General features: G+C 43.7%; 1 protein-coding gene across 5 annotated transcripts in view; it reads right to left on the bottom strand.

Annotated features, from left to right (window-relative positions):
- The window catches only part of ETV1 (ETS variant transcription factor 1), a 126,917-nt gene that overhangs the window by 46,526 nt on the left and 62,242 nt on the right, over positions 1–18,149 (bottom strand). For all 5 annotated transcript variants that reach the window (XM_069211790.1, XM_069211789.1, XM_069211792.1 and 2 more), the window contains one exon: positions 13,651–13,898. In XM_069211790.1, coding sequence (XP_069067891.1) covers positions 13,651–13,898 — 248 coding nt within the window. The remainder of the gene's footprint in view (positions 1–13,650; positions 13,899–18,149) is intronic.

An 18,149-nucleotide genomic window follows, 5' to 3' on the forward strand; every position in this document is an offset into this window, starting at 1 on the left:
GAGCTGCAACCACTGCCTTCACCTCAGTGGACACCTGAAGGGTGCTGGTAAGGTCAAAAGGGAGCATGGTGAACGGACAATGCTTGTGGCCTACCGTAAACCGCAGATAGCTCAAATGGGTGGCAGGACGGGAATATCAAAATAGGCATCCTGCAAGTCAAGTGCTACCATCCAGTCTCCTGGGTCCAAGGCAATGGAGACCCGAGCCAACGTGCACATTTTGAATAGCTACTTCTTGAGAAAGAAGTTGAGGACTCAGAGATCTATAATAGGACAAAGGCCTTTGTCCTTTTTGGGAACCAGAAAGTAGTGGGAAAAACAAGCAGAGCCTACTCCTGGCACCGGAACACTCTCTATGGATCCCCTGGCCAAGAGAGCAGCAACTTACTTGTGGAGAAAGAATGGATGATCCTCCATTAGCTGATCATAAAATGGTGGCATGGAGGGGTGTGTACATTTAAAGGTGATGGTAAATCCTGCCACCAACTGGATGCTCCTGATGGTAAAGAGGCAGATTAGGAATGCCTAGAAGCTGGAAATGCCAGGGGAGTGGTGGTATCTGACCCACGAGGCCTGTGGGTACCGAACCCTCAGCATGCGCAGCTCAGTTGCTGGGAGAGAATTGGCACGGCTGGAAGCAAAAGGCAGATTGTGGATGATGTGGGGCCAAAGAGAGGCCCAAGGACTTGGCCATAGCACAAGAGTTCTTAAAGTGCTCCAGCACCGAATTTACCTTGTCTCCGGAGAGATGAGTGCCATCGAAAGGGCATGTTCATAAGAGAAGCTTGGATATCCCCCGAAAAACCAGACATTCTCAACCAGGTGTGGCATCTCAGGGCTACTGTCGCTGAAACCTCCCTGCCCAGTGGGTTGGTCATGTCACGACCAAATTGTATTGTGGTCTTTGCTGCATTTATGCCTTCAGCAACAGCCTGAGACAGCAAGGCCCGGACTCCTCCGGGATCTGTGGCAGCACTTGCGCAACCATGTCCCAAAAAGTGTAGGAGTAATGGTCCAAAAGGCATGCAGTGTTCAGAGACCGCAATGCAAGGCAGGCAGAAGAAAATTACTTCCCCCAAAGAGTCCAGCCTTTTGGATTACTTTTCCAGAAAGGCAGTACAGAATGTGAAATGGGATGTTGAGGCTTGGATCACCAAGTTCTCTAGGGTAGAATGTTGGATGAGGAAGTTTAGGTCCCCTGGTGTGGGGTGGGGCATTCGCGGCCAGGGATCATCGTATTCAAAGGAACCCCGTGTTGGGTTTGCACCAAGTTCCCAAAGGGGAGGCAGCTAGGGCATCATTAAATGGGAGTAAGGGTTCAGATGAGGAAACTCCCGGTTGCAACACATCTGCCAAGATGTTAGTCTTGACTGCCACAGAGGGCTAGTGTAGGTCAAGGACCTCAACTGCCCTCCGTCCACACTCAAATTGCATCTGAAGCTTACTCCACAATAGCCACGGTAGGACGGAAAGCTTACTAGCATCTCAAGAAGTATCCAGTCCACTGGCTTTAACCAGTTCCTCACACCAGTCCATATTTGGGTCTCCTCCATAGGGCTGGTATTCTGTAGGGTCCGGCGACACCTCACATTCCTCCTAAGGCCTAACCCAAGGGAATAGGGCTCAGGATCCAATCGAGGAAGCAAGGTTCATGCTGGCGTCTAAAGCAGCAATGTGTCAGAGTTGGGTATTTTGGTAATCACAATGGATATGGCGCCACCGGTGGGCACCGGTAGCATTGGAATACGGGTGGAGCTGGTACAACTGGTGCTGGTTCAGACCCAGTGATGGATCCTTGGGGGCCTGCTGGGGCTGGAGCCACCAGCACGGAACTAGATGGGGTCCCATCTGACCCCACGGGTCCCAAAAGGGAGTCAGAGGGGTTGGGCCGCACCAATATGAAGCTCATGGTCAAAAAGTGACTAAGGAGTAGCTCTTCTACCGATCAGTGCTGGCTGGCATGGAAAGAAAAGAACTGACATCGGCAAAATGGGCTCCGCCTATATAGGTGCTGCAACATCACTTACGGCGTGGTTGCCGCCACCGATGCACACAGACAGGATCAATGCCACCTACTGGCGCGTAGGGGTACTGCTCACAAAAAATCTTCTGGATCCAGTCTGATGCCAAGGGAAATTCAAAGGTAAGGAATCTGCAGCTACATGTCTCTATCAGATACAATGCCTATTACAAGAAGACCTAGGAAGGTGAAAATTTCCAATTAACTTCAGGAAAAAGGAAAAGTGTATTATCAAGAATACTAAGCTAAAGCAGCAGCACAAATACAACTACAGTAATGAGTGGAAGAGTATGAAGTGGCCAGTCCTCAAAAGTGAGACAAAACAGAAACTACAACTGATGATGGTCCTTCAAAATGAGAACATGGTTTCTAAACAAGTGGTAGATCTCTCACTATGTGAGGAACTCCTGGCTAAGCAATGTTTAATACATGAGAGGGACAAAGAACCCCATACAGACATTATAAAGTAGGCTTTTGGGATCAGCCACGATAATGAAAATGTCACTTACCCAGTGTACATCTGTTCGTGGCATCAGTCGCAGTAGATTCGCATGTTCTGCAATAGCTCGCCATCTGGTGTTGGGCCGGAGTGTTACAAGTTGTTTTTCTTCGAAGAAGTCTTTCGAGTCACGGGACCGAGTGACTCCTCCTTTTGTCTCCATTGCGCATGGGCGTCGACTCCATCCTCGATTGTTTTTCCCCGCAGAGGGTGAGGTAGGAGTTGAATTGTAGTAATAGTGCCCATGCAATGGAGTGACTAAGTATGCACTTATTTAAGGTTGAGATGATACATATATAAATAATTGAAGGTAACTTCCAAACTGCTACAGGCTCCCGGGGAGGCGGGTGGGCACATGCGAATCTACTGCGACTGATGCCACGAACAGATGTACACTGGGTAAGTGACATTTTCAGTTCGATGGCATCTGTCGCTGTAGATACGCATGTTCTGCAATAGACTAGTAAGCAGTTATTTCCCCAAAAGCGGTGGATCAGCCTGTAGGAGTGGAAGTAGTCTGAAATAATGTCCTTAATACAGCTTGACCTACTGTGGCTTGTTGTGCGGATAACACGTCTACACAGTAGTGCTTGGTGAATGTGTGAGGCGTAGACCATGTGGCTGCCTTACATATTTCTTGCATTGGGATGTTTCCTAGAAAGGCCATGGTAGCACCTTTCTTTCTGGTTGAGTGTGCCCTTGGTGTAATGGGCAGCTGTCGTTTAGCTTTAAGGTAGCAGATTTGGATGCATTTAACTATCCATCTGGCTATACCTTGTTTTGAAATTGGGTTTCCTGCATGAGGTTTTTGAAATGCAATAAAGAGTTGTTTAGTCTTTCTGATGTTCTTTGTTCTGTCAATGTAATACATTAATGCTCTTTTGACATCTAATGTATGTAGTGCCCTTTCAGCTACGGTATCTGGCTGTGGAAAGAACACCGGAAGTTCCACTGTTTGATTTAGATGGAACGGTGAAATAACCTTTGGCAAAAATTTAGGATTGGTCCTTAGGACGACTTTATTTTTGTGTAGTTGTATAAAAGGTTCCTGTATAGTAAACGCCTGAATCTCGCTTACTCTTCTCAGGGAAGTAATGGCGATGAGAAATGCCACCTTCCAGGTTAGGAACTGTATGTCGCAGGAGTGCATGGGTTCAAAAGGTGGACCCATAAGTCTAGTTAGGACAACATTTAGGTTCCATGAAGGAACAGGTAGTGTTCTTGGTGGTATAATTCTCCTAAGGCCCTCCATGAATGCTTTAATGACTGGTATTTTATATAGGGAAGTTGAATAGGTAGTCTGCAGGTATGCAGATATTGCTGCAAGGTGAATCTTAATGGAAGAGAAAGCTAGGTTAGATTTTTGTAAGTGAAGCAAGTAACCCACTACATGTTCTGGAGTTGTGTGTAATGGTTGTATTTGATTAATATGGCAGTAGCAAACAAACCTCTTCCATTTACTTGCATAGCAGTGCCTGGTGGATGGCCTTCTTGCTTGTTTTATGACTTCCATACATTCTTGGGTAAGTTGTAAGTGCCCGAATTCTAGGATTTCAGGAGCCAGATTGCTAGATTCAGCGATGCTGGATCTGGGTGTCTGATCTTTTGGTTGTGCTGTGTCAACAGATCTGGCCTGTTGGGCAATTTGATGCAGGGTACCACTGATAGGTCTAGCAGCGTTGTGTACCAGGGTTGCCTTGCCCAAGTTGGTGCTATCAATATGAGTTTGAGTTTGCTTTGACTGAGTTTGTTTACCAGGTAAGGAAGGAGAGGGAGAGGAGGAAAAGCGTAAGCAAATATCCCTGACCAGTTCATCCATAGGGCATTGCCTTGGGATTGTTTGTGTGGGTATCTGGATGCGAATTTTTGGCATTTTGCGTTCTCCCTTGTCGCAAACAAGTCTATCTGAGGTGTTCCCCAGAGTTTGAAATAAGTGTTCAGTATTTGGGGGTGAATTTCCCATTCGTGGACCTGTTGGTGATCTCGAGAGAGATTGTCTGCGAGTTGATTTTGTATCCCTGGTATAAACTGTGCAATTAGGCGAATTTGGTTGTGAATTGCCCAATGCCAAATTTTTTGTGCTAACATGCTTAACTGCGTGGAGTGCGTCCCTCCCTGCTTGTTTAGATAATACATTGTTGTCATGTTGTCTGTTTTGACGAGAATGTATTTGTGAACTATTATTGGTTGGAAAGCTTTTAGTGCTTGAAAAACTGCAAGAAGTTCTAGGTGATTGATATGCAGTTTTGTTTGATGTACGTTCCATTGTCCTTGTATGCTGTGTTGATCGAGGTGTGCTCCCCACCCTGTCATGGAAGCATCTGTTGTTATTACGTATTGTGGCACTGGGTCTTGGAAAGGCCGCCCCTTGTTTAAATTTATGTTGTTCCACCACAGAAGCGAGAGGTAAGTTTGGCGGTCTATTAACACCAGATCTAGAAGGTGACCCTGTGCTTGAGACCACTGTGATGCTAGGCATTGTTGTAAGGGCCTCATGTGCAGTCTTGCGTTTGGGACAATGGCTATGCATGATGACATCATGCCTAGGAGTTGTAATACCATCTTTGCTTGTATCTTTTGTGTTGGATACATGCGTTGTATGATGGTGTTGAAATTTTGAATTCTTTGTGGACTTGGAGTGGCTACTCCTTTTGATGTGTCTATTATGGCTCCCAGGTATTGTTGTACCTTGCGTGGCCGAATCTTGGATTTTGTGAAATTGACGGTGAACCCTAGTTTGAAGAGGGTTTGTATGATATGATTTGTGTGATTTGAGCACTCTATTAACGAATGGGCCTTGATTAGCCAGTCGTCTAGATATGGGAACACATGTATTTGCTGCCTTCTGATGTGTGCAGCGACTACCGCTAGACATTTGGTAAAGACTCTTGGTGCGGTTGTTAATCCGAAAGGCAGTACCTTGAATTGGTAATGTATTCCTTTGAATACAAACCTTAGGTATTTCCTGTGCGATGGGTGAATTGGTATATGGAAATAAGCATCCTTGAGGTCTAAAGTTGCCATGTAGTCGTGCAGCTTTAGCAATGGCAATACTTCTTGTAGTGTGACCATGTGGAAGTGGTCTGATTTGATGAAAGTGTTGACTACTCTGAGGTCTAGGATTGGTCTCAGTGTTTTGTCCTTCTTTGGTATCAGAAAGTACAGTGAGTAAACTCCTGTGTTTATTTGTGTGTTTGGCACTAATTCGATTGCATTCTTTTGCAATAGTGCCTGCACTTCTATCTCTAGGAGATTGGAATGGTGTGTTGTTAAATTTTGTGCTTTTGGTGGTATGTTTGGAGGGAACTGTAGAAATTCTATGCAGTAACCATGTTGGATAATTGCTAGAACCCAAGTGTCTGTAGTGATTTTCTCCCATGCTCTGTAATAATGACCTATTCGTCCCCCCACTGGTGTTGTGTGGAGGGGGTGAGTGACATGTGAGTCACTGTTTAGTAGTAGGGGTTTTGGGGCTTTGGAATCTTCCTCTATTTCTAGGGAATTGCCCTCCTCTATATTGTCCCCGAAAACCTCCTCTATACTGTCCTTGGTAACTGGACGGTGTGGCTTGTGAGGTGCTGGCTTGTGTGCTTTGACCCCGAAACCCCCCTCGAAAGGGCGTTTTACGGAATGAGCTGTAATTCCCTCTGCTCTGCGGGGAGTAGAGTGCGCCCATGGCTTTGGCAGTGTCCGTATCTTTTTTGAGTTTCTCAATCGCTGTGTCCACTTGTGGACCGAACAGTTCTTTTTCATTAAAAGGCATATTGAGAACTGCTTGTTGAATCTCTGGTTTAAATCCAGACGTTCGGAGCCATGCATGCCTTCTGATAGTTACAGATGTATTAATTGTCCGTGCAGCTGTATCTGCAGCGTCCATGGAGGAGCGGATCTGGTTGTTGGAGATGGCCTGTCCCTCCTCAACCACTTGTTTTGCCCTATTTTGGAAGTCTTTGGGCAGATGTTCAATGAGATGTTGCATCTCGTCCCAGTGGGCTCTGTCATAGCGCGCAAGTAGTGCCTGGGAGTTCGCGATGCGCCACTGGTTTGCAGCTTGTGCTGCGACTCTTTTACCAGCTGCATCAAACTTGCGGCTTTCTTTATCTGGGGGTGGTGCATCTCCAGATGTGTGAGAGTTGGCCCTTTTCCTAGCTGCTCCTACAACAACAGAGTCTGGTGGCAGCTGTGTTGTGATGAAAGCCGGGTCTGTAGGAGGCGGCTTATACTTTTTTTCCACCCTTGGTGTGATTGCCCTACTTTTGACCGGGTCCTTAAATATGTCTTTTGCGTGCCGGAGCATACCAGGGAGCATAGGCAGGCTTTGGTAGGAGCTGTGGGTGGAGGAGAGTGTGTTGAACAGGAAATCATCCTCGACCTGTTCTGAGTGGAGGCTTACGTTGTGAAATTGTGCTGCTCTAGCCACCACCTGAGAGTACGCGGTGCTGTCTTCTGGTGGAGATGGTTTTGTAGGGTATGCCTCTGGGCTGTTATCTGACACTGGGGCGTCGTATAGGTCCCATGCGTCCTGGTCTTGGTCACCCTGGCTCATGGTGGTGTGAGCTGGGGAGTGTGATGGCGTTTGTGCTGGTGAAACGTTAATTACGGGCGGAGGAGAGGGTGGTGGTGTAACTCTTTTCACCACTTTTGGTTGTGGTACTTGTTCCGCCTGGAACTCCAACCTTCTCTTTCTCCTAATGGGGGGAAGGGTGCTTATTTTTCCTGTCCCCTGCTGAATGAAGATACGCTTTTGCGTATGGTCCGCATCAGTTGCTTGTAGCTCTTCCTCAAACCTATGCTTCTGCATTTGGGAGGTTAGCGAGTGCTCTTCTGTATAAGAGCCTGAAGCTGGGTCGCTTGCAGTTTGTTTCGGCGTCGAAACTGTGTCTGCGTGTTTTTTCGGCTCCGAGGTGACTTTTTTCCTTTTCGGTGCCGAAACCTCTCGGCGTCGATCTGTTTCGGTGCCGCTGTCTCGGCGTCGAGCCGTGTCCACACCGGCATCTCGGTGTCGAGGCTTGTCTCCAGCACTTTCTCGGTCCCGAGAAGGCTGCGTGCCGGTGTCTCGACCGGAGTCGGACGATCTCGGCACTGTTTGGGCCTTTTTCGGTGCCGACGGTCGGTCACCGATTTTATGGGTTGAGCCATGGCCTGGTGGCAGTGGCGTCCCCTGGGCCTTGTAAATGTTTCTTTGTGTGGTTTTCGACGTCTTACTCACGGTTTGTGTATCGTCGAATCCTTCGGAGTCTGAGTCTTGGATCGAGAAGGTACCTTCCTCTTCCTGTTCCTCGAACTCCCGTTGGGCTGTCGGTGCGGACGCCATTTGAAGTCTTCTGGCTCGACGGTCTCGGAGTGTTTTTCGGGACCGGAACGCACGACAGGCCTCGCAGGTGTCTTCGCTGTGCTCAGGTGACAGGCACAGGTTGCAGACCAAGTGTTGGTCTGTGTAGGGGTATTTATTGTGGCATTTGGGGCAGAAACGGAACGGGGTCCGTTCCATCGGCGTTCCTCAGCACGCGGTCGGGCCGACCAGGCCCCGACGGAGGATCGAAAAACTACCCCGAAGGGCACCGGAGCTCTTCGATCTTCGATGCGGTGTTGAATCTAAGTACGCCGATCCCGAACGCAACAATACCGACGAAAATCTTCCGAAATTAACTATTTTTTCCGTTCCGAAACTCGGAGCGACAGGAACACGTCCGAACCCGATGGCGGAAAAAAAACAATCGAGGATGGAGTCGACGCCCATGCGCAATGGAGACAAAAGGAGGAGTCACTCGGTCCCGTGACTCGAAAGACTTCTTCGAAGAAAAACAACTTGTAACACTCCGGCCCAACACCAGATGGCGAGCTATTGCAGAACATGCGTATCTACAGCGACAGATGCCATCGAACTCAAGGTTATAGAACGAGTGAAGTGACGTAGGCTCTAATAGGTGAATCTATTATAGTGGAATATTAAACGGCAAGACAATTAATGACAAGTTTAAAAATAGTAAAGTAAGAAGAATGCAAAGCTGGATGACTCAATATATGTCACATGGTAGGAGAACCTTGCATCGCCAAGTCATTGGCTCTCCAACAAACAAGCCCAGAAGTAGCCAACATCTGTTAAAAAAAAAGCCAGACAGAGAACTTGCCGACAGCCCTTAGCAACAGGCTCAGATTGCCAACTAAGTGAAATTAGAAGCATTTCTAATTGAATTCACAGGGCATCACATGTGGCACTGGTTCACAAATTTCTTCATATGAAATATTTGATATCTAAAACTCGTCCTCTTTCCATATAGAAATGGGTGCTTCGGAGCAGCACTGAAGCATGTTTGATTGCATTATGAAAAAATATGCTCAGCTCTACTGTACCTGAGTAGAGCATTTCTTTGGTTTTCATGGTCCTTAACCACCACCCATCAACAGTATTACATGGAAACTCCAGACAATCCAAAGAAAACCCTAAGAAAGGCAGCTTTCACTGCAACAATGGGCTTAACTAAGGAGGAAGTAATAGCTCATTTTATGGGCCACCAACACTCTTTGTGTGCAAGGACTTTGAAAAAGACAGCCACTATCAGCTTCTAAATGCTTTAAACATGTTACACTAGATGTGTATAGAGTGGGCAACAGTGAATAAACTTCTGACATAATTATCTCTCTTACCATATGCACTGAGATGGTTACCTTTACAGACACTTTTTGCTGTTATTTTGAGACAATGGATCCGCCTGGAATAGTATACTATGTTAGTAAAATCGAAATTATCCTCAGAAGGAAGAAATATGTATATCTGTGGAAGGTAAAGCCGTGCCACAATAGTGTTCCAAAACATTTCAATAGAATGGGGATTTAAAACTGCCAACAAGAACCATGTCTTGCAGTTGAACAGCGACTTCAGGCACATCTGGATCAGACTGCTTATGAACAAAAGATTTAAAAAAGGGAAGACAAGAACAAACAAGTTCACTAATATGTTATGTTGAGTCATAGTAAGTTTAGAAAAAAGCTTGGCCTTCGTACCAAAATGGAAGGTACTGCAACACTGAACAAAGAACGTATTGAATGTGAACATCACAAGTTATCCAGAAAAATGTTCACATCTAAGAACCATTCCATTAAGTGGGTTAAACAATTAAAGTCCAACTGAATGAGATCACCTATAGAAGACTTCATGTGGTGCAAAGCGTCTCAAACAGGCCCATGGGAAGAGATGTACTTTCCATAAAACAAATATGACCAATGACATCCAATCGAATGGGTACCAGAAATATACAGTATTAGCTCATGTCCAGCTGAAGATGTGGAATAAAACTAATAATGGACAAGGTCATTTAGCATGATAATGTGTGGGAGGAACAACCTATATTCAGAACATTACACTTGTAGGCCTGTGTGCAATACTCCTCTCTGTGCCTGAAGGCCAGAAGATGATGATGATCTCTTGCAGGGAATGTGGTGAAGAATATTTAGACACAAAATGGCTTCAAGCATCACAGGATCAGTCTCCAAAAATGTAACAAATGATTGGCACAAAGAGGTGGTTTTTCCCAAAAATTTGAAAGCAGTAGGTGACATGATATCAGCACCTCATGAGACAGTCACCACATTCCTCTTTATTCTTCGGCATTTGGAGACCTACCTTGTTCATCCTTGCTTTAAGCAATCACTCTTTGTCAATTGCCCCTCTACATACTCCTAACCACAGACATCTCTGTAGGGCCTTTAGGGCCGATAAATCTTGCAAGGCGTGATCGTTTTAGGAACATTGTTTTGTACAGTCCTAGCACCAAACTGCCTTCAGGCAGACACTGCTCCAAAAAAATTCCTCAAAAACACTCTCTAAAACACTGAAATAAATGTCTGGTAATACATTAGTTGTACACTTCAAGGTTCTCGGGGCTCCAATAAACGCCTATGAAACGCAAGAGTGTGCCCACCATTCAAAAACCTAGTTTGACATCTCAGACTCTGATTTACTTCCCATCTCATTGCTTTTTGCCGTCTCTGTCAGCATCATTCACCTCCTATGAATGGAAAGCTAATATTTTCCTACGAGCCGCTCTTTAAACATACCGATGAGAACATCTAAAAGTGCCAATACCGTTTTCCAGCAGGTTTACATATCCTTCCTAGGGGTGCAGTGAAACGCAGCAATAAACCTATTTTTTCTCATGCACCATCATTCAACAGCAATAGGGGGAAGAAGGGAATCAATTATTCTGTGATAAAGCATAAGGTTTCATAAGGGCTATTTAATGGACTCTCAGCAAGAGATGAAAATGATTGCATTTGGAGACCAGATGGCAGTAGGATAGAGCTGCTACAGACCACAATTGTTGACTATAATTTATTTCAAGTATCAAAGAGACAACTATATGATGTGATACCGTGGCTAAGGGCACTCATTTGTTACGCCCCAATTTAATACGATCTATTCTTTTTGCATGGCTGCTCAGATTTCTTTTTCAAGAAATTCGGATTATTGCTTCCAAAAGAAACAGCGCTCAGTCAACATTTTCGCACGTGAGAATTCTCTGCCCCGCCATGTGTAGCCACAAAGTTGCAACTTGCTGTAAATGGGGCCAAAAATGAGCACGCTGCTTTGCAATCGAAAACGAGCATTTTGCACATAAAGAAACTTAGACCAAGAGGGGCTTGTGTTACAATCTGCTACCTGCCAAAAGCAAAGCATGCTCACAAGAGATCCATTTTGCTGCTTTTTAATTTAGTGGGATGAATACTGATGGTTACAAGAAACCTGGCATGGCCCGATGTGCAAGCCCTCTGTTTATTCGGAGCTGGCTCTAGCCCACGAGTCTGTAGGGTGTGGGTAATAGATCCACTTCTCACACGTATTTTAAAACAACACCACCATTCAAAAAAGACAACTCTACGCAAAAGGTAGACGACGTCAGCCTCTGTGCCCAAAAGATTATCGGATTTCGTAATCTGAAATGTTGTGTTTCATCTCAGCGTCTAGCTCCAAAGTCCAACTGCTTACTTGTGAATCTGAAGCACATACGTTTAATCCTAAAGAGATGTTCATTCCCAAACATCTCCCCACCATACCTCCAACGACACCAGTTGGTAGCAACATTGGATCCTACAATCAAACAGCCATTTCCCACAATGTAACATGAAGAAGCCCATAGTCAAGTGGAAGGATGAGACTACCAGGTCCACAGAAGCAACTAGAATGACATATCAATCACATTTTTCAAAAATGGATATTAGTAACCATCAAGGCGCATATGAGAAAAAACATTCCCTCTCTGCGAAGTCATGTATAACTTATATTAGTGCACCATGTAATTCATCTAGAATACTTTGAAAAAAGAAAAGTGGGCAAAAGTCAGCCGCTGTCTTGGACGCTTTCATAAGGGTGGGGGGCAGGGGAAAGGCCGTTTTACATAACCTCAAAGAGTAAATTTAAGCTTGCACAAAAGTTGAAAAAAAAATAATAAAAAAAGAAATAAAAAAATCACAAAAGAGGCAGCGGAGGAGTGGGCATGGAAAGACTACGTGGGTGAGGAAGCTATGAGGAGTGGGCACGGTAGCCACAGAGACAGCTGAAACAAGGAGGGGGGGAATTATTAAAGCAAAAAACAAAAAAAGCCAGGGAATGGTGGAAGAAAAGAAGGAGCTGTGGTGAAAGTCGGCAACAAGGAGTGCAAGGGAGAGGGCCGCTATTTGTAGGTGACTGCAGCCAATGAGGGAGAAAGAAAGAACACAAATACACTCCCACGGAGTGCGGATTAAAAAGTTCCTTGAATATGAGCAGTGGAAGGATGAGAGTTACACAGTCAAAACGATGTTAAAGACACTATGCTCCAGAAGAGAAAGGAAAGCCACTGAATGGGAAGCAGGGAAATACAATTGACAAGGCAGCCAATCGACTGTAAGAAATGCACAAACCGAAAGATTACTGTCAATTTTGGTATTGCCACAACAGGTGTTTCTGATATCAGAGAGCTAAAAGAGGTCGCTGCATGAGACTTAACTATGGCATTTTCCAAGTCATTTTCTAAAATGTCCGTGTAAAAATGTCATGCACCAGTACAAAACTCCACAGGACCATGTTAAATTACAAAAGGATACACATAATTTACATCTGCACACAAACAAATGCATTGGCAAAGCCAATAGGTCGCAACACTCAATGTTATCTGAGCTGTTGGCTTTACCAATGCTTTTGCTGGTGCTGTTCTGCATTAGCAACAAAGAAATAAAAAGATTGAAAAACGTGTTTTTCAACATGAAACAGCATTAGCACAACCAAAAAAGCCACTGCATCGTGATGTACAGTTGTTCATGAGTCTCCACACACACATGTATGCATTAAGACTCAGCAGTAATTTTTCTGTACAATTCCAAGATGAAGGATGCCTGTCTTGGATCAGGAAACCCCAAAAAAAAGGAAAAAGCAAAATGCACACAAAATTGCATGAAGTGAAGGGGGAAGCTTGCACCAGAATCCAATGGCCAGGCCCTCAAAGAAAAAATGTCATTTTTTTATCAAAAGAAATTTAAAAAGCGACTGGAAGGGGTGTGGGAACAAAGAAGGAGTGGCAGGGAGGAGGTGCGATAGCAAGCCACTCCACCGACGGGCTGTAGCAATGGAGAAGCAGAGTGCATCATTGAAAAATAAAAGGATAAAAGCAACAAACAGTGTAGAGGGATTTGGAAAACTGGACGAGCTGGGGAGGGAGAGCTATATGTAAAGTGCAGGGGAAGGGGAGTCGAAGGTGGATTCAACACACAAGAGAGAGTGTAAGAAAACACATGCAATCCCATTGAGAAAAAGTAGCTTCTTGAATGTAAGCAGAGGAAGGATTAAAGTGATCTAATCAAAAGGAAGGTTAAAAAAAAGCTGTGCTTCAATAGTGGGGCAAACACAGGAAGAGGAAAGAAAGCTATCAAATAAGACACAAGCAAGTGAGATTGACAAGAAAGCCAACAAATGGTGAGCAATGGACTGAACCAACCCTGTAGGCACCTAAAAGCCATCTGCTGGTGAGAACTAAAAATGGTGAAACAGCAAAAAGCACAAAGCAGCAGGTCCGCTGTTTTCTGTCAATGAACAACACTACTAAGCACAACAAATTCTGGTTTGTGATTCAAAGGAGTAGAGCAACATTGTTCTCACCTGAGTCATATGCAAAATCTCTTGGCTCCTGTTTAATCATTAAGGGAGGAGGGAAGCTTTGGCCGTTGGCATTCCCAACCATTGTGTTGTGTTCGTAGACAGGATCGTGGTACTCCTGTTTAAAACCGTGGGGAGGAAAGTGGATGTTTGGCTCAGACATCTGGCGATGGTACATTGGGCGTCCTTCTCTCTGTATAGCTGGCAAAGGTGGAAATGAGTTGCAAGGTTCAGAGAGCTGGCGGCGGAACCTAAAATGTTAAGGATTCCGTTAGAGATAACAGAACTGGACCATGCAACAGTTTTGAATGCTTTGTGACTTAACTTACAAATAATATTCAATTTAGTATAATGCAATAATATGAAAAAGGGAACTCACATAATTACGTTTTGGAAATTAACTGCTTGCTCATCAACGATCCAATCAATAATAAGCTACATTACAAAACAATTATTGTATTAGCATACAATAAATGAATCATTAATGAACAAAGGTACTTTCTGTTAAATATGGGAAATATGGGAAAAATGGAATGATAAACAGTGGAATAAAAATATTATTGTTTTCAATACTAATTGAAAACATTTTTTATTTTTTTCAATATGTATTTTTTTTCAATATTAAATAGCATCCTCCAGGAAGTGGGTAATATATCCGATGAACAGAACCAAATTGAGAAAATCAAAATATTGACTTAAATCTTCTTTACTGGTGAAAAAGTCACTGGTGTGGGAAATATATCCACAATACAAAGGCAGGGTGAGAAAATTCAAGTTACAACTGAAGTCTTTGTCATGAGTGGATTAGTAGCCAGTCGAGTGAGAAAATTGAGAGAAAAACTCCTGTCTACAGGTATAAGGCGTCAGGATAGGATTACAGACTGGGGAGAAGACACAAAAAAGTCTGTGCAAAAATATTTTATTAATCCCTTTCTGACCCTCCACATAAATGAAAGGAACCAATATCTATTGAAAGTCTGGTACTTGCATGAGAAACATTTCGATGTACGCTCTCTGTTAAAAAGCTATGTTGCAACCTTTCATCCACAAGGCAAAATTGTGAACATCTACCACTTCAGATTTTGACACTGCAGTTTTTTTAGGGGAAATACTACACAGTTCCAGTCTCAACTGGGGAGCAGTACGTTCTACAATTCAGACAAAGAGACAAATAGACGTCAAGGAGCATCCTGAAGTCATGAATGCAGCTCTAAAACAAGTTGTATGTGGTCAACAGATGTGGACACTGTAAACACCCGCAGTCCTTAGGCGATAAGATGTGTATGAGGAGTCTCCTAAAGGTGCAGAAAGATTTCTCAAAGATCCACAAAGTCTCCCTGGAATTGGTGGGAACTTTGATTGCAGGAAACGATCACACAAGTACAATAGAAGTCAAAGCAATATATACAGGGTGCGTCTTCCACAGCTTGCCATGTTGTTGGCCAATTGTGCTTTTGATTATATTTCTTGAATTGTGAACGTCTCTTTTTTCGATGGGGGGGGTCCATCAAAGAAAATATGGAAGCATAGTTGAACCTTTTGATAGGTGAAGGTTCAAACAAGAAGCGAACAACAAAACCATGAACTTCAGAAACGGGAGTTCACGTCTAAGGAATTTGACATGGAAGACTACATTTAATATGTCTGAATAAACACATATTTCTGGAAAGAAGCAAGCAGCATACACATGCGTACAAGTAAACAATTTGGGCTAGCTTACAAGAGGAAACAGATTGTCAGCCCAACTTAAAGGTGGTGGAGTGTAAACTGTTTCTGCAAACTACTTGCCTAAACCTTTCCAGGAACACAGGCTGATCACAAGCAAGGATCTCATAAGTAAGTTTATCTTTCCTCAGTGGGTGTTGGAAACATAACCTACTGAGGAATCGTCTTCTGACTGCTCATCCTTCAGCTGTTATAGGCATGCACAGAGTGAGCTTTTCCATCCCACAACCTGGTGTCAAATACGGCTAAAAATACTTGACAGCAGAAGACTGTATGAAGGATTGAAGCTTAAAATTCATTTATTCTTATATTTCGATAAAAATAATGACAACATTGTCGCAGTGAAAACCACTTAATAACATCCAAACATGTTAACCAGGACTGCTCTTTCACCCTCTATTTGGCCTTCAACTTCCTAAAAGAACAGAATGCGTATATTTTTGCAGATGTTTTAATTTCCTTAAACACATTTAGATAGTCTTATGAAAACAGTGTGGGGCTGTGTGTGGGCTGTGTCCACGTGTGAGGTTTAAGGGAAGTAAGTAGTTCTGTAAAGTAGTTATTAATCTGAATATGGCGCCCATGGGCTTTGCTGTGGAGGGGAACACAATATATTTTTTGAACAGGCCATTAGGCACTGAAAAACGAAACATGATACTTCCTCTGTAAATTATTTTACTGTAGTATGCATGGAATTATATATAGGCAACTATGAATAAATTAGACGCTCCGGTCATCAACGGTTCCCAGTACCTTCATAAAACCTGAAACCCGGAAAGCTGCTGGCATGGAGCCATCACTGGTCTGGTGGCTGCGCCTTTCCAGGTGATCAATCACACACAGGGCACCATGAGGGGAGGCATGTGGCGCGAATCGAATAACTGTGTCTGCAGCAGTTGTTGGCAAACTAATGTTAAATTTTAGAGCGGGAAGCTACCCTAGTGCCACATAAAATATGAAAATACCAAGATCAATAACTAGAAATGCTGTGGGTGGTGGTATGGATACGCACCCTGCTTGCAATAGATAAATTGAGGAAAAACTGAGAGATTGTTGTGAGAACCTAGAAGTTGAATGCTTGCAATCACAAAAGAGTAACTTTGTCTCAACCCTAAAGGAATATTCCGCCAATACTACCCATATCACCCACTTCTGTAAACTTGTTATCAAGATAAAAGGGCCACACATGGGTGCTTAGTTCTTGCAATCTGTCAGCAAAGGTCACAGGGCAGCCGCCATGGGGCAAGGCGACAATTTAACTGTGGATGCATGTAAACACTAAATGCTGAAAGTCTCCAGTGGGCACTGAAACCCTTTCACTACAATTGTTCACTACTTCCTATTGTAAGCTCCCTTTATTTACATTACCACCCCCCCCCCCATCTTGTATTTCCACAAGGATGCAAGCAACAACATGACTCATCCTCTCAAATGACGATTATCACAATATTCCTCTCTCAGCCATTTGACAACTGCAGAGAATTAAGAACTCAGCTGCCAGACTGTGCTATATACAAAGATATACACACACATCCCCTCTACCATGAAGGCTCATAACTGGTTACGGGTCGCAAGAGTAACTTCATTCAAACTATTATGTATCATTCAAAAGACAATCATCTATAAAGGTCCTGAATGTCTCCCAATGAAAATCAACAAAAACGCCCACCTACAAATTTACGTTCCAGACTAGCATCATGATTATTCATTCCAGCATACAAGAAGAAAACAGTTGGCAGCACTACGTTCTCCGTACATGCTGCCAAATTATACAATTTCCTCTCAACAAAACTAAGAGTCACTTATGGATTTAAAAGAATAGTTAAGCATGTGTTATTCCCAAAATGATTATGGTCTGCCTAACTAACCTTCTTCTACAAAACAGGAAACACAAAAATCATAAAGATTGCTCTGTTCACAGTCAGGAACTCTTGTCAACATCTTGAGCAAGATCTCAATCAGTCCTACCTGCTGAGGGCACTCCCTCTCACCCTGTATAATTAGATATAAACTAAAGTACTAATACTCAGCTTTTTTGTACTTTCACCTGTTCAAGGCTGCATGAAGTTCATCCAGTTTCCTCCCACCACACTGAATGATCTCTGCACAAAACTTAAAATGCTTTCATGTTTTCCATGGAATAGCAACAATCTTGCTCTGCAAGCCCATGGCCTCATTTTCAATTCCTATTCCAAACTGCATGTCCTTATTGGACCCCTGAACAAACCTCCACGCCTTCTGGCTTACTACTCATGTTCTTCTGCGAATCTCCCCATCTAGACCCATAAACACTTCCTTCTCAAAAAGTAAACCACCTGCCTGGAATTTATCTTCTAAACTTCCTCTCCACTATCTACTCACCTCACGAATCACTCGCACAAACTAACATACCCCCTTTTGCAGTGATTTCTAACTTTCTACACTATATTCACCTTGACACTCCTTAACATGAACTAACACATCATCCATCCATGCTAGCTACGGTAGCTAACGTCCTCTTAGTCCACTACAAACAAACTAGGGTAATGCATGTAAGTGTTTCTTCTAACAAAGCAAGTCTAAACGGAATAACAAAAAAAACACAAGATTAACACACTAAATTAACACCTATCCTTAGGTTACAAAGAAGCATTCCTCTCTTGCCATAAAGCTCTTGAATGCCTTAAGTTTAGTAACAGCTATATATATATCCAATTACAATACAACACATATTGGCTTTTGAAAGGGATGCAGGTGAGTGCAGATCAACATGAGCACTGTTCGGCTGCCTCAGCTAA

The sequence above is a fragment of the Pleurodeles waltl genome, chromosome 10 (genome assembly GCF_031143425.1).
Source record: "Pleurodeles waltl isolate 20211129_DDA chromosome 10, aPleWal1.hap1.20221129, whole genome shotgun sequence".
NCBI lineage: Eukaryota > Metazoa > Chordata > Amphibia > Caudata > Salamandridae > Pleurodeles > Pleurodeles waltl.